The sequence below is a fragment of the Acipenser ruthenus genome, chromosome 46 (assembly GCF_902713425.1).
Source record: "Acipenser ruthenus chromosome 46, fAciRut3.2 maternal haplotype, whole genome shotgun sequence".
In the NCBI taxonomy this organism is placed as follows: domain Eukaryota; kingdom Metazoa; phylum Chordata; class Actinopteri; order Acipenseriformes; family Acipenseridae; genus Acipenser; species Acipenser ruthenus.
Genome location: NC_081234.1, coordinates 8,019,389 through 8,036,259, shown reverse-complemented (window position 1 = coordinate 8,036,259; position 16,871 = coordinate 8,019,389). Strand labels below are relative to the sequence as shown.

The 16,871-nt window shown below is 41.2% G+C and overlaps 1 protein-coding gene across 1 annotated transcript in view; it reads right to left on the bottom strand.

The window, feature by feature from the left end:
* Positions 1-481: 481 nt before the first annotated feature.
* LOC117971672 (secreted frizzled-related protein 1-like) overlaps positions 482-16,871 on the bottom strand; it is a 41,614-nt gene continuing 25,224 nt past the window's right edge. The window contains exon 3 of the mRNA XM_059013637.1: positions 482-3,444. Coding sequence (XP_058869620.1) covers positions 3,119-3,444 — 326 coding nt within the window. The 3' untranslated portion in view covers positions 482-3,118. The remainder of the gene's footprint in view (positions 3,445-16,871) is intronic.

Here is a 16,871-nt window from a genome sequence, read left to right as displayed (position 1 = left end):
GAATCTTGATCTGTATTTTCACTTGTGCGCATTCCCCTGCTTGGAAAATAATAGACTTGTATGCAAGAAGTCAATATCATTAGACCATCATCATTTTGTAAATAACTTAATGCATTTCTTAAGAGAAAAAAAACAAACAAAAAAAAAAAACACAAGGACATTGGGGGAAATGATTTCACTGTATTTTGTTTTATATTTGTGTTAAATTTGTTATGTACATAATAGCTGGTAGCAATGCAACAATGTTTTCAAATGATTTGAACAGCGGATGCAATATAAAAAAAACATATTTTTAAACATGGTAATCCAATGGGAACTGCAATAAAATACACAGTAATAAATACATGGCTACACTGGGTGGTTCGAATGTGTTTCTGTGTACCTTAATGCATTACAATTGCTTCATGTATATAGCAGTCAGTTGTTCCACCGTCTCCATAAGATCACACAAGTTACAGAAACTATTTTCTCCCCCCCCCCCCCCCCCCAGGCAGCAGTCTGGTCTTTCTTTCTTTGATTTAATTCAAATGAGTGAAAACAGGTTTACTTTTCCTCTGATTACCCTTACAGTTGGTATGGAGTTATCTACCTTTAACACAACTCGTTTTTCCTTAAAGCAGAAATTATACATTCATAAAATACCAGTTTCAACTACAGTGATATCCAGGGGCAAACACATGACACTGATCACATGATTTTGGATAACATGATGGTTTTAAACAGTTCTGTACTATGCAGCTCAATGGATATAAAGCACAGGGCGACAATAGACAAAACAAGACTGGCACTGCCTCTTCCTTCTTTTCAGTTTCCATTGTACTAGCTGTCCCTCTGGAACATGACAGACAGTCACTTAGTACGGAAAAGATGGCTGAACATATTGTAATAGGGAGCGTTTATGCATGTTATCAGCAAAGCCATCAGTACAGTATACAGCTATGGCCTAAAGTTTTGCATCACCTAGAATTTTCAGATTGAGGAAAAAAAAAAACGATATGAACATAATTTAGATATTTTATTTAACATTGTGTAATAAAAAAATTTAAAAAAAAACTACAAAATGCTATCGCAAAAGTCTACCGGAAGCCATAATAGCAGTACAGTATTTCATGTTAGATTTCAATTTCCGTTAAGTATATGGGAAACTACAAAGCGGTATGTAATTCAATATGGTAACTTTACATTATTCAGGTTTCATTCGACTTAATGAAGAAAAATGTATTAATTCTATAGGGTGATGCAAAACCTTTGGCCATAGCTGTACAGCAGTGGTACTCAGCTCTGGCCCTGGAGATCAAGTCCAGTCCAGGTTTTTACTCCAAGCAGGTTCTAATGTAGTTAATTGAAGCTGTTAAGAGGCACTAATTCAGGACCTGCTTGGAATAAAGACCAGGACTAGAATAGATCTCGAGGGCCAGAGTACAGTATAGACTCTTTGGTAGTCATTATAGGTGAAGTCTGTTTTCTACTCCTAGTTCCTACATCCTTTATGAACTGTGATGTAAAATGACTGAACAAAATGCTGTCAGGTCATAAATATGCATCAGTCAGTCTGACTAGCCGAATTCAGACTGTTGGGGGTCAAATATCGTGTGCCAAATCAGGCTTGAAGCCTACAGTGCTTTCTTTGTGTCCTGGATTACAGCGTGTGCGATTATTTTCACGGTCAAAAAGCGTCTCTATAGCTGAAGCAGCTCTATAGCCAGGATAGCCTAATGATTGTGCTGTTCGTCCCAAAAATATACGGGTGGAGGCCTTTATATACATGGAAATAAAAAAAAAAAAAGCCAGTAAATATCCCCCCCAAAAATATCTGTAATTTAGAAATGTAATCACGGTAAAATGTACATATATGGAGGATCTAAGATTAGTTTTTTGGTTTTCATCAATACAAGGTTTGTTAACAGTGTTTCCCAGTATTACCTAGCAATTCAGAAGAAGAAGAAGATGAAGAAGAAGATGATGAAGACAGTTTTGTGGATCAGGGCTCTGTGCTGTAGACCAGGGTTTCCCAACCCTGGTCCTGGGGACCCCCTGTGTCTGCTGGTTTTCATTCCAACCGACCTCTCAATTACTTAACTAGACCCTTAATTGAAATGATTGATAATGATAATTTGCTAATTAGACCTTTTTACTTGTTTTCAACTCTTAAACAGTTGCATAGTTCAAGTTATTTATAACATGTTCTAGCTAACTTGAAATCTGCAACTGTTTAAGAGCTGAAAACAAGTAAAAGGGTCAAATTAAGCAAAATATCAGTTCTTTTAAGGGTTCAATTAAGTCATTCAGAGCTCAACTGGAATGAAAACCAGCAGACACAGGGGGTCCCCAGGACCAGGATTGGGAAACCCTGCTGTAGACTATGTGAAGTGTTTAGTGTTTTTGTATTGAAAGCTGGACAACAAGAAGACCCTGAAACGCAGCTCAATCAGACAGCATGCAAGCCGATATGTCAGCAAATTGCAAAAGCTATTTGGTTTGTACCATAGTACACCCTTTTTTATTGCGTGTTATTTCATGGATTTAAAAAATATATACCTTGGACCTGAGCAGACTAGCCTGTGGCTTTGACCGTTTTTGTTTTCTCTTTGTTATACATTAATTAAAATGATTGTTGCTTGATACGATTCCCCCATTTCACTTGTTTAATGCAAGGCAAGAGGTTCAAATATTACTGTATTACTATTAAAACCCAATGCAGCCATGCAGAGCCTTATTAAAATTGGCACTTGTAAATATTTACCATGATATATCAGAATGGTAATTGTATTTCAGCTCAAAAGAATTCACTTCTCAGATCCATATTGTGAACAAAAACCAAAACTTGTTCAGGCAATGATTTAAAATACATTTAGGGGAAAGATACAGTATACAACAAAAGAATGAGAAATCTCCAGGGAAAGTATGCGGGGAAAGAAACAATTAAGAGGTTTTAGATTTAGCTTGTTTGTTTGTTTTACAGATACAGCGATGCTCTACTATCGTAAAATCAGTATATATATATATATATATATATATATATATATATATATATATATATATATATATATATATATATATATGAAAAAAAAAGTTAGGGGGTTTTGTGCAAGTTCATGAGATGCAAAAGCATTGCTGATCATTTGAAGACAGTCTCAAAGGCTGGGCACTTATGGCTCTTGACTTTCTTCATGGCCTTTTTGAACTCCTTGCTGGACTTGTCCCACTTGTGGATGCCTGTTAGCAGGTACTGCTTGTCCACTTTGCGGCCCATGATGAGGTACATGTTGCCCAGGTTGTCCAGCTGCTGGCAGGGGCAGTCTGCTCCGTTCTTCAGGTACAGCACCAGCTTCTTCAGGTCCTTCTTCTTGAGGCTTCCCAGCTTCAAGGCTTTCTTCTTCTTCTGCAGGATCACTTTACGGTCTGAGTTTTCCCTCTTCACCTCCTTGATTTTCGTCTTGATGGCTGAAACAGAAGGAGGGATTTTAATATCTGTGCACAGAAAGCACTTCAAAAGCAGAATCATAACAGAATTTGTGCACCCGTTACATCTCACACTCAGAAACAAATTTGTTTCTGTAGTAATTTTTAAGCCTTTTATTTTTTTTTAAAGTGATCAAAGAGGCAAAAAAAATCTGAACTTATTTTAACCCCTGCTAGAATCAAAGCAGGTCTCAAACATGAAGGCCAGCATGCATTTAGTTAAATAAAATGCTTCCACATGTACCTGGTAGACATTTGACAACATTTTGGCTGTGGAAACATATAAAAACTTTAGAAACTAGCATTCCCTTTCTGAATGGAAATTAGTGCCAGTCCAGCAGCTATTTAAGGGGATTTGTACTTTACTATACTTTTATAAAATAGGCATGTTCACGTTTTAAATGCATGCCTTGTTTTTAATCTGCAGAGGCATTTATTTACTTGTGACGGACAACAGAAATTAATCTACTGTGGTCACGGTGCAGCGACTGAATTGTGTTTACATATAAGATGAAGAATGTGTTGTTTATTAGAAATATAGCTTCATTTCAAGCTGGCGGAGGTTCAAGAACCACTCAGTAAAAGCACATGGCACAAAATTGCAAACACGTTGTGCAAACTTGCAAGGGCTCTTGTGTTTTTATTAGCAGGGCAGTGCTTGTGACACAGAGCAGGAATCCGCCAATAATGTGTTTCAATCAAGCCTGCACGCTCATTTAAAATACCGGTAATATTGCGAATAACAGAGTGGCCTAAACCTTTAAAAAGACTGGGTAAATATTCTCAGACTACTGTGTAACATCAGTGGATAACTCATAGAGAATGTAGGCTTGGTGGTCCAGTAAAGAAAAGAGCTTGCTACCAGGAGATTCCAGGTCCAAATCTCGGCTCAGCCACTGACTCACTCTATGTGACCCTGAGCAAGTCACTTAACCTCCAATCAACATGATCCATTTAATTAATGCGCCCTGTCAATATAAACCAATCCTTTCTTGACAGCATCAACTGTATAAATGCTCCCGACTGTGTTAAGGCAGATGCTGTAAGCAGCATTGTAAAAGTGTATTAAATCACAAGACACTAACCTTTAAAATGACACGCAGCAATACATAAATCAATAAATAATGCTTTAACATGCATGCATCAGACCCTTCTTTCTATATCACATATCAAGGCAATCAGGCTCGGGTTGTCTGGAAGTCATGTATATATATTTTTATGAGTGTTTAGACAATTATGCTTGTTTGTTATTGGCTTTATCACAGAAGGGTGTGTATATACTATACTCTATAATCAAAATAATAACTGATAAATTATACCAGTAATTATACCAGTAATTATACTACCTGCAGGGGAGTGCAGTTGGAATCGTTTCCCTTCTTGCTTTCAGCTGTATATGATCCTTCAGCTCTTAATTACTATGCTTCAATTTATTAGGATTTCTTTTTAAAATATAATCTTATATAAGACCAAACAGAATTATATTTCCCTTTCCTGTGTTTATTTATTTATTTATTTTAAATCTCTCTTTTTTTTTTTGGTTTGGGTTTCACGTGTTGCACCCCTGTTCAAATCCCAAACCCCAGTTATGACGCATTTCAAATCCACATTTATCTACCCAAGTGTCTTTCAGTCTCACTGGAATTCTGAAATGCTCAGCAAACAGCATGAGTAAGAACTATAACCTTGTGCATGGCACCTAGCTGATGGGTTTATTTCTTTCTTTCTTTTAAATAAGCTCCTACAGTTCCCAGTGTTTATACATGTTTGCATTACAGTTCTGGGTTAATGACTGCTCTGGTTTGTAAAGAGAAGAGCTCTTCAGGGCTGCCTTGTGTGCAAGATAAAAATGTCTAAATGAAAAAAAAAACTGCTGAACGGCGATTCTGTGACAGAAAATAAATTGCAAAACTACAAAAGAAAGAAAAAAAACCTTTTCTGTTATTTAAGTACTTATTTATGCTGTATCAGCTATATTTAAATACTGTAAAGCCATACATATTTACGACCATATTTGGCGAATCACACTCATAAAACCTGTTTTGCTCCAGAAATGTTGGCGCCCTGTTGCACTGGTAGTATATTACCTCATTATATGAACAGCACTAAGATATCTGTGGCAAAAATGTTTACGTTCTTTTTTTTTCACATGCAAAAAACGTATAATAAAAGTCTTGCAAATGTTTATGGCTTTACAGTATATAAAATCATATTTACTACCCAACCTTGCCTCGCTCATTATTTTGACTGACTCATATATTAAATATGCACTGCAGACTCAGCTAATAGTGGAAAATGAAATGCCTCTCAGGAAAGCTGTTGTTACCTCCAGGGTGCGGCTTCGGGCATTATAGCCCCCTGTCGGTAACAATAGTCTTCCCTCTGGTCAATATATATATACAACTATTATTAATTAATCAATTATTATTATTATAATTTAAAAATCAACTTGAGACATGTACAATTATGTGGACAGCTAAGGAAAGAGATGCAGGGAAGTTATTGGCTGCAAATCTCAAAAACTGTCCCTACAAGCTCCCAGTCGATGTTTGGGTAAATGACCCAACGAAATGGGCCGAGGTGCAGTTTCCAGGTATCTACATCTACCTCATTGAGACACCAGGTGTGTTAGGTATAATAGATTGAGCTTCCAAAAGAAGGGAGATTTTTTGGAAGCTGAAATGTCTTGAATTCTGTAATCATGTTTATCGGCGACTGGATTAATTAATCGATAGCATGCAGCGGCCACCACCTTTGTAACCGGAGGGTCCAGAATCAATTCATATACATTTACTATAAAATCATATTAAAAAACACCAGTCAAGGCTCATTGTTTATTAAACAGGAGAATTAGCGCTCTCAAAACCAGATAGTAGATTAAGTAGTCAATGAAATATAACCTCCCAGTGTGCTGGATCAGAGAAGAGGCAGACACACCCACTAATATAAAGAAAATAACCGATTCAACCACAAATCATATAACGTCCCATTGGGACCCATCTCTCCTCAGCTTTTTCAAAGCATTTATCCACCTTTCCTTTTGAACTTTGTCCTTTGGAAAACGGTGGAATGAAGGCTTGCTGCCCTTCATCAACATATGATTGCTTCACCCAACTGCTTCACATTTTGTTTTACAAAAAAAAAAAACACTGACAGCAGCAGAACTTCACACAGTGATTATACGGGGGTAACTCAACTGTTTTCAACCCAGACACTGGTTGCTATGGGAACAGTGCAAGAGGTCCCGGATGTCCGACCACAAGAATTCCCCGTTGCCCATGTGATCTGTATGTACGTTTTAATTTTTTTTTTATTATGCCCTTCTACCCTGCTTGTCGTCATGCCTTTGCTCAATTAAAATAAAATACAACCCGAAGAGCACGTGGGAACTGAGGCACTGCAGATAGGTCCTGGCAAAAACAGCCTTGAGTACATTTCAATTTCATTTGCAGTGAAACATCAATAAATCAAATCAATAAAGATAAATAAAGATAAATAAAAATAAACTGCACTTTTAATGAAGGTGTAGGATGAGAAACCCAGGCTGAGAGTCACTCCCTGAGAGAGAGAGAGAGAGAGAGAGAGAGAGAGAGAGAGAGAGAGAGAGAGAGAGAGAGAGAGACCCCCAATTAGGAGGGTGGGGGCTATTTGTACAACACAGTCCTGCTTGTAGTGGGGTTGGGCTATTCTTTTTCATCAAAATAAAACACACAACCGAGCCACAAGAAATCCATTGTAACACAGTCCCTGTCCTACCCAGCAAAATCTATTGATACCCATTAACTAGCTGGCTGCTCTTTTTGGCTTTATTGCTTTAGACTGACTTGTACTCAGTCCAGCTCTCTGTCAATGCTCTGAAACACCAGCAGTGTTATTGGAGAACATGCTTCAAAACCTTCTCCTTAATCGGGGGCAGTTCAAATCATTTTGTTTGTGGATTTATCATGTGATTTTATTGAGATGTTAATGCTCATTGATGCTGACACGGAGGTCCAGCACATGGAGGTTTGCTTTAGCGCTCAGAAGCACTACTCTTGTGTTAAGTTACAGACATAATAAATGATGTACAGCTATGGCCAAAAAGTTTTGCATCACCTAGCATTTTAAGATTGAGACATAGTTTGTCACATTTTTCAATGATATGGAAAGCTACAAAGCGGTATGTAATTTAATGTCAAGGTAACATTTTTCAGCAAGTTCCATTCGACTTTATGGAGCAAAATGAGTTCATTCTATTTGGCCATAGCTGTGTACGCAGATGTCAGCCAGATTCACGAATCGTTTGCTCTAGTACAAAGCATGCATTTTTTTTTTTTTTTTTTCTAAGTGGAATTAAAACCTGCTGGTACGGAATGAATCACATTGCAGTCTATGAATACTAAAAGTTTGCACGCCAGTAGTTTCAGATTTCCAGTAAGTCTTGTCAGACAAGCTGCAATGCTCCAGGGACTGCTCTGTCTAAAGTTCTTCCATACATGTTCTTCATGGCAACATGCAAACACATACAGTAGATGAGAACAACCACCCAGCACTGTTCCAGTAACCGCAACATTGAGCCAAGCATGTCCCAGTCTGCAGTGCAGCTGTCCACATAACAGCCCGAGCCTACTAATCAGAATACTGCCTACCCTACCCGCATGCTTATTTTAATCAGGTTAAAAAAAATGAGTACACTTTTTAAGTTTAGCCAGTATTTCTTCCCCCACCCCCACCTCCGAGAGGCTCTTTTCCAGATGTTGTTGCTAGTCCTACATATTCAGAGGCACAATGCTTTTAATAGGGGCAGCAGTGTGGAGTAGTGGTTAGGGCTCTGGAATCTTGACCGGAGGGTCGTGGGTTCAATCCCAGGTGGGGGGACACTGCTGCTGTACCCTTGAGCAAGGTACTTTACCTAGATTGTCCCAGTAAAAAAACCCAACTGTATAAATGGGTAATTGTATGTAAAAAAAAAAAAAAAAAAGTGTAAAAAATAATGTAATTGTATGTAAAAAATAATGTGATATCTTGTAACAATTGTAAGTCGCCCTGGATAAGGGCATCTGCTAAAAAAAAAAAAAATAATATAGTATGCACAGTAAATGCTGATCTCTCCTGTATGGTTCACTTTTAGATAACCAGGTGGCTTAGAAAGATACAATAGAGTTCCTTTTATGAGGTAAATTCATTAAAAAAGAACTCTGCTATAAGAAGGACTGAAAATCTAAAGTGTGTCACATTTTAGATCTATTAAAAAGACACTCGGCTGTATATCAAACGTGGCTGTAGTTGCTGGTAAAATTCTTGTAACCAAAGCAAGTTTCACTGCTCCGATTTTAGACACCACTAATGACTTTTAGCATACAGTTGCCTTCATGAGGTCCCTGGGTGAAAAGCTTATGGGCTCCCAGTGGATTTCAAACTATTCTGTTTCTAACCCTGGCACTCCGCATTCTCTGCTAAAAACAAGAGCCTGCGACTGAAAAAGAATCCTTCTGAAAGCATGCTGTTCTTTCCTCTTCAAGAGCACTCTGGAGACCAGAAATCCTGCCAGAGGACACATTAGGTAAGTAAGAGGAGTCAGCAACAGACAAGGGATTGACTGTCTCACTGGAGGCGATGTAATGCAGCGATTTCTCAATCCTGGTGCCGTAGAAATTCTGACAGTTTCGGGAAACATTAAGCAAGAAAAAAAAAAAAAAAATAAAGCTTGCAGTAAATATAACACAAGCGTATTGTGGAAAACAAACGCAAATATATCAGTAGCTTCACTAGATAAGCAACAATGTGATCGGTTTTATGGATTTAAATCGGCATGGTTTATGAACGTGGCCTTGTTTTTGCAGGCTACAGCTTAGCAGATCCAGTCATCCGTTGCAGGGTTCTAAGACATTTTGTTCCCTGTAGGAAGTGGAACCCCAAAATGGGATAGCATAACCCCCACCACCAGGGGGCGACCTCTTAAAAGAGTTACATTCCAATACGCATTTTTGCTACAGTCATTGCTTTCCCAGCAGTAATGAAGATTATCTTAATTAATTTTTAGAAGACTATAGATAGACTATAGATAATCACTGAATCATACTAGGCAGACTAAGGGTTTTATTTAACAGTATTTGAATATGTCAGAGATGTTTTGGTTTGCAGATATCCAAGTATATAAACCCCAAAACATACAAATATTGGTTTTATGGGGCCCCTGAGTGGCGCATCCAGTAAAAGCACTCGCGTAGAGTGCAGGATGCGTCCTATAGTCTGGACGTCATCGGTTCGAGTCCAGGCTATTCCTTTGCCGACTGAGGACGGGAGCTCCCAGGGGGCAGTGCACAATGGGCCGAGCGCCGCCCGGGGGGAGGGAGGGTTAGGTCGGCCAGGGTGTCCTCGGCTCACCGTGCAGGCTTGCCTGTAAGCTGCCCAGGGCTGCGTTGTCCTCCGACACTGTAGCTCTGGGTGGCTGCATGGTGAGTCTGCAGCATGTGAAAAAAGCAGGCGGCTAAAGGCACACGCTTCGGAGGACAGCATGTGTTCGTCTTCACCGCTCCCGAGTCAGCGCGGGGGTGGTAGCGGTGAGCTGAGATAAAAAAAATAATTGGACACTACTAAATTGGGGAGAAAATAACAAAAAAACTAAATTGGCGACTACTAAATTAAAAAAAATACTGGTTTTATTGGTTGTCTTTAGATCACTTCTCTGAAGAGCTTTAGGATGTAGGATAAGGATACATACACCATTTTCTATCGATTTATCTAAACATGTAGCTGTGACAAACAGCTATTGCCAAAAGGTTTGCATCACCCTATAGAATGAACTCGTTTTGCTTCATAAAGTCGAATGAAACCTGCTGAATAACTTGACGTTAACATATTGAATTACATACCGCTTTGGGTTAATAACCATGGTGATTTCTGAATGGCAACACTTTTATTACAAGGCTATCCGGCAAAGTCTTGGCTGTCAAGCCCAGGATGATTATGAAAGCTATTTGTTCTGCTTGTCAGTCAAGCATGTTCCCTGGGTGGCTAATAACATGATTAGTTACAGGATCTTGACTGGAGAAGCCCACATCTGTCAGACCGAAGCAGGACACAAGGCTGTCAGTCCTTAAGTGGCAGGCTTGTAGGGTATCAGTAACAAGAGCTAAGACAGGCTGTTTAAGGAGATTTGAGATTACATTAGGAGGGTGTCTGGTTTCCTCCCTCCCGGTTCTGTGTGTAGATGTCTGACAACACAAGCATCAAGGTGAAGGCAGGTAAACCAGCCCAAAACTAACATGTAAGTGATCTGTCCTCCGTCTCCCACTTTGGTATTTCTCTCCTTTGGAATGTTTCAAATTGCTTTTTGTCTGCTTTTCCTTCTTTTTTTTTTCTTTAAATTGCTTTTTATTTCCCTGAGTGCCTTTTAGTTTACTTTCATTCTCCATGCTTTGCTGAACCTTGTCAAAAGTTGTTGTTTTTTTTTTAAATGATAACTCAGTAGTCTGCATGGATTTTCACCAAAATTGGTTACTGACAAAAACAAACAAACAAAAAAAAAAACAACTACCTAGCTCTGAAAACAGCACAGCTGTTCACATTACTTTGCCAAACGTATTGTGGATGTCTCTGTACAATTTTGCTGTTAAGCATGTCTGGGGTAAAGTGTGGATTTTCACTGTATAGAAAGTTTATTCTTCATTCTAATATACAATGTTAGAAACCTAGTAAAATGGTTACCATCAGAGAGTCCAGAACCAGAAAAATCCCATGAATGGGCAAGTTGCAAAACCTCGGGTCCATTTCTATCTACGGTTTATTTATATTACACCAGATTTGTTTAAAAGTTGTACATTTAGTAGCGCTGTACAAACCAATATTTCCATTATTTGGATCACGCTATCCACAGGTGAGAATCGTTTGCTGAAGAAACAGCTGCTTGGGTTTGTGTGGACTGCTGTTCTCCAGAGCAGCAATCATTAGGAACCCAAGCAACTGTTGCTGCACTTGTTTTACTTTGAATGGTATATCAGCCCAATCAGTACCAGGGACCCTCACCTTATTGTCAGCGCCTGAATTCTGTGGACAGCTTAATCCGAATAATAACATGTAGGTTTATTCATTTGTCCTGAAATACCAGCTCTCATTTGAATAAAACTATGTGGCTCACCCAAGCGTCAGATGAAAAGTTCACAACAAAGCCAGGCTTTCAAGCCAAATTTAACCTTCAGCTGCAATCTTTTTTTTTTTTTCCCTGAATATTAATCTCTGTTCATTACTGCTTTTGACTGTGAATTGAACCCTTCGTTGACCCCTCAGCTCCTAGGAATTTTGTCTAATTAACCCTCCTAACGAAGGACTGACAACAGATTTGAAGCATTTGAAATGCGATTAAGTGTGGTTTACGCTTATTAAATTTGATCTGCTAAAGCAGTCTTGCCAGTGTTTCGCACCTCAAATCATGTTAGGGCTACAGAAAGCAGGAAAATGTACGTTGGCTAACTGTACATCCATTTTACATTCCATAGAACAGAGGGCTTAACGTATTTAAGAACTTTTACCAGTGACCTTTGTAAAACATGCTAGGTTAAATAATCCCAGGCACCATTGTAGCAATTCCCATGCTACATAATGTGGGTGTAAGTCTCACCCACCTGTCCCTTTAATTAGGGTCAGTAGCCTGGCCAGGTCAAAACTTCATTTCCCATAGTTCCTTGCAACCACCCTCTATTCATCCTCTCTCCCCATTGGCTCATTCAGATTTCCACCCCTCCAATCTCAGAGCTCCTTAGTAGCCAGCAGTTGTATTAAAGCTGGCTAATCAGGCCTGAGAGAGACTCCCTTTCTCACAGGAATCCATTAATCTACAGCATTTTCTCTACTTAAATTTCAGTGAATCCATTACCATCCTTAGATAATTCCAGTGCATCCGTTCATTTTCTTTTATTGCTGCGCTTTGTCTAAACTGCTCTTTTTGTTTTCACTGTTACTTGTTTAAGTTTAGCTGTTTTTCTAGGTCTGTTTAGTGTTTGTTGTTTTATGTGTGACAGCCTCAATTTTTTCCTGATCCTCCTGATTTTTTTCAAACAACTGTTCACCATTCAACTCAACACTACTGGACAGTCTCAACAATTTCAACGTACTCAATGTTTTCAACTTTCTACAATCACCATCATTTCGGGACACTTTGCTGGACTACCTTATTTGTGGGTGAGATCATTTCTTTTTTGTTTGGATTGTTTCTACTTTAATTTGATACTTTGTTTCCTGTATTTTTTTGTTATTTTGTTACTTTGTATGGATTTCAATTACCCTGCTATTACTGGACTTGTTGGGCCTACCTGTCATTCTCCCACCATCTTTTGTCTATCTGTGTGTGTTGTGTTTGTGAGTGTGGGTTTATTGGAGACCCTCCGGACACTACATTAATTTCGGTTTGGTGATACTGTTTAGCCTTCTGTTTGTCCCTACATACTTATCTGTACCATCTTATTTCTTACCTGTTACCTGCAATTATTTGAATTCCTTTCTTATTATTCATTTCATTCGTTTGTTCATTTTTTCATTTGTTGACTTTATTGTTCACAATAATAAACTGATTGTTCTTGAAATTGACACCTCTGACGTCCCTGCTTTTGCTGTCTGTCACTCTTGCTGACTTATTTAGCTATAGGAATAGGGCCAGTAGTCTCTCCTTAGGGAGGACAGTGCAACTGCTTCTCAGTTGTGCAGAGTGATCGTTACAGAATTGGTGGCCCGTACGGGGACCCTTTGTGTCATTAAATTCATATCTAAATTCATCAGTTTAAATTGTTGGGAACTTAATGTCAGAAATGGAAAATCAGACCTTGACTTCGCTAAACTTCTCTGAGAATGGGGATAGACCCCATGTGACTATCAGAGAGCCTATCACAGAGAGAACCACCCGCATTAGTGACCTGTACATTACCCAGGAAGGGGCAGATCTTTCTGGAGGCGATGATGATGAAGGGAATCTTACTGACAGTGTTGCGATAGGGCAATTGACTGAGCACTGTTCCCATCTCACTGACCGTGTTGAGCAACTGGAAACACAGCTGTCCGAGTTACAGGAGAGCAGCATTAATCGTGAACAGGTCCTGCGACGTTACATCGAAGGACGCTTCGCAGATATGGAGAATCGAAGGCAAGAGGCCCTTGACGAAATGGATATGGAAGTGGTGAAGTGCCTGAAACGCCGCGATGTGCTGTGGGGAGAAGAGCTGAAGAAACTCTTCAAAAAGACCAGCACCCCTCGTCTACCACTTTCTTTGCCGTCTCGCTCCTCTAGAAAGCGGTCTGCATCACAACAATTCTCCTTTGACGGTGGGTCTGCTGATTACCATGGCTCCAGAACTGAAGGAAGTCTTTCCCAAGCAAAGCTGCCCATTAAAATCAACTTCCCAGAGTTTGGCGGGGAGGCCAGCAGTGATGCCATTGACTTCCTGGACAAATGCGATGAATTCCTAGCGCTACGACCCATGACACCAAATCAGATCCTGGCAACCATGTCCAGTGTGCTGAAAGGCTCAGCAAAGAGCTGGTGGGTCGCGGAGCGCAAGGGAATCCAGTCCTGGGAACAGTTCAAGACTGTCTTCCGTCAAGCCTTTCTGCCGTCTGACTTCCAGACCGAAGTGGAAGACCGACTTCGCTCCAGATTCCAACTTCCTGACGAGCGAATCCTTGACTTCGCCTATGACTACCGTGCCCTATGTCTGCGCTGGAAGCCAGACTTGGAGGAGACTGAGTTGGTTTGTCGCATTCTCAACAGCTGTAATCCCAAACTGGCAAGCTCCCTTAGGGGAACAGTGAAGACAGTGGCAGAACTGGTGCGCATCGGGACCCAGGTGGAGAGAGACAACGCTGCCCAGCGGGAATACTGGGTCAAGTCAAACTCCAGCAAAGCCGTTCAGGACAAGAGGAGCCATAAAGGAGCTACGAAGAAGCCGGCAGAGGTCAGCATGGTGAGAAGCCAGGAGAAGAAGAATATAGTTCCTGCTGCAAGCCTGACTCTGCTGATCGTGGATGTAGGCGTTCGAGGGCTCCAAGGGCCTGCAGTCCTGGACACTGGGAGCACCTTCACTCTGATGAGAGAGAGTCTCTGGAGGAAGATAGCTCATTCAGGGGAAGAGCTGGAGTCTGCACAGGACCAGTATTTCATGTTGGCGGATGGACAGTCACACCAGGCCAAAGGTCAAGTTCGCCTCACTTACCTTCTCCACGGAGAGATCTGGTTTCTAGGCACATATATCCTACAGGATCATCACCTGACGTTTCCCCTGGTTCTAGGCTTGGATTTCCTGGAGAAAACTCATACCCAGATTGACATTGTCAATAGGCAGTATGGTGTCAAACATCAGAAGGATTTCTCCTACCATCCTTTTTTGCCACGGTATGAGGGGGAAGCTTCCTGGGATAGGTCCTTATCGAGTGTCAGCCTCTACTTCCATACATCTTGCCAGCCACCTACCACCTCTGATCCAAAGCCATGCCAACCGGCGAAGGTGACCATGACCATCACTTCAGCTGAACCATCTCCTGTCGAGCAACAACTCCAGAACCTCCAGCAAAAGTGGTCTTCAGTCTGCACTGATAAGTTGGGAATGACAACAGTCACCCGTCACTCCATCTCCACTGAGGACGAAGTCCCTGTTCGGGGTCGACTGTATAGAGCGTCTCCACTGAAGAAGGCTTTAATCAAGGAACACGTCCAAGACATGCTGCTGGACGGAGTTATAGAACCATCTAACTCCCCATGGTCCTCTCCAGTGGTGCTCACAGAGAAGAAAGATGGTGGTTACAGGTTCTGTGTGGACTACAGAAAGCTGAATGCAAAGACTGTCTTTGATGCATATCCCATGCCCCTCATTCATGACATCCTGGAGTCCCTGAGTGGTGCTGCGGTATTCAGTTCCCTTGATCTACGCTCGGGTTACTGGCAAGTGGCGATGGACTCAGGAAGTAGAGCGAAGACTGCGTTTACCACACCCTTTGGTTTTTATCAATTTAATGTAATGCCATTTGGGTCAAAAAATGCCACTTCTTTAAACACACTCTCCATTTCCTTGGTCATGTGGTTTCAGGTGAGGGTGTAGCTGCTGATCCCCACAAGCTCCAAGCCATCCAGGAATATCCCATTCCTACCAACTTGAAGGAGGTTCAACGGTTCCTAGGTTTGGCAGGGTGGTACCACAAGTACATCCCCAGGTTTGCGGATATTGCTGCCCCACTTAACAACTTGAAAAAGAAAGATGTCCCCTGGAAATGGACAGGAGAGTGCCAGAAGAGTTTCAAACTCCTCCAAGAAGCTTTGATCAGTCCTCCAGTCCTCGCTCACCCGGACATCAACAAGACGTTCCGAGTCTTTACTGATGCCAGCGATGTAGGACTTGGAGCGGTTCTGACTCAGCTAGAAGGAGATGATGAGAAGGTAATAGCCTACGCCTCCAAATTACTGAACTCTGCCGAAAAAAACTACTCCACATCCGAAAAGGAGTGTTTCGCTGTTGTGTGGGCAGTAGAAAAATGGCGGCATTATCTGGAGGGGGTGGAGTTTGAGGTTGTCACTGACCACGCTGCACTCTCCTGGGCATTCAACAACCCAAAAACCTCTTCCAGACTGACCCGCTGGACTCTTCGCCTACAACAATTCACTTTTACCGTTATTTACAGGAAAGGTAGTCTGAATCTTGTACCTGATGCACTCTCCAGAGCTCCACTTGTACCACCTTCAACTCCTTCTGCGTCAGTGTGTGCTAGCAATGCCCCTGCGAGTAGCATGGATCTTCCCACCACCATGGACCAGATTGCGGCCGCTCAGTCCAAAGACCCAGCTATCTCTGACATCATCAATGACATTGCTTCCAATACTGCCAATGATAACCGCATCTCCTTCATCCAACAGCAGGGACTTGTGTATCGCCGGGTGCCTATTCCTAAACAAGGATTCCGATACCAGCTGGTTATTCCGGAACAGCTGACGAATTCCTTCCTCCACCATTACCATGACAACCCTTTGGGAGGTCACCTGGGCAGGATGAAGACCTTGTTGCGCATGTTGGAGGTTGCATGGTGGCCCTCCATCCGTAAAGATACATGGCACCACATAAAGGAGTGTCAAACCTGCCAGAAGTACAAACCATCCAACACCAAACCTGCAGGTCAACTCCAGTCCACTACTGTGAAGGAGCCCGGAGAGATGCTGGGTCTGGACCTAATGGGACCTTTCCCAAGAAGTAAAAAAGGTAACACTTACATCCTGGTCATTGTTGATTACTTCACAAAGTGGGTTGAGCTGTTTCCATTGCGGGACAGTAAGACCACCAAAATTGTGAACATTTTGACGCAGGAAATATTCACTCGATGGGGAACACCGCAACACATTCTTTCAGACCGTGGACCTCAGTTCACGAGCCAGCTACTCGCAGAGGTGTGCAAGACCT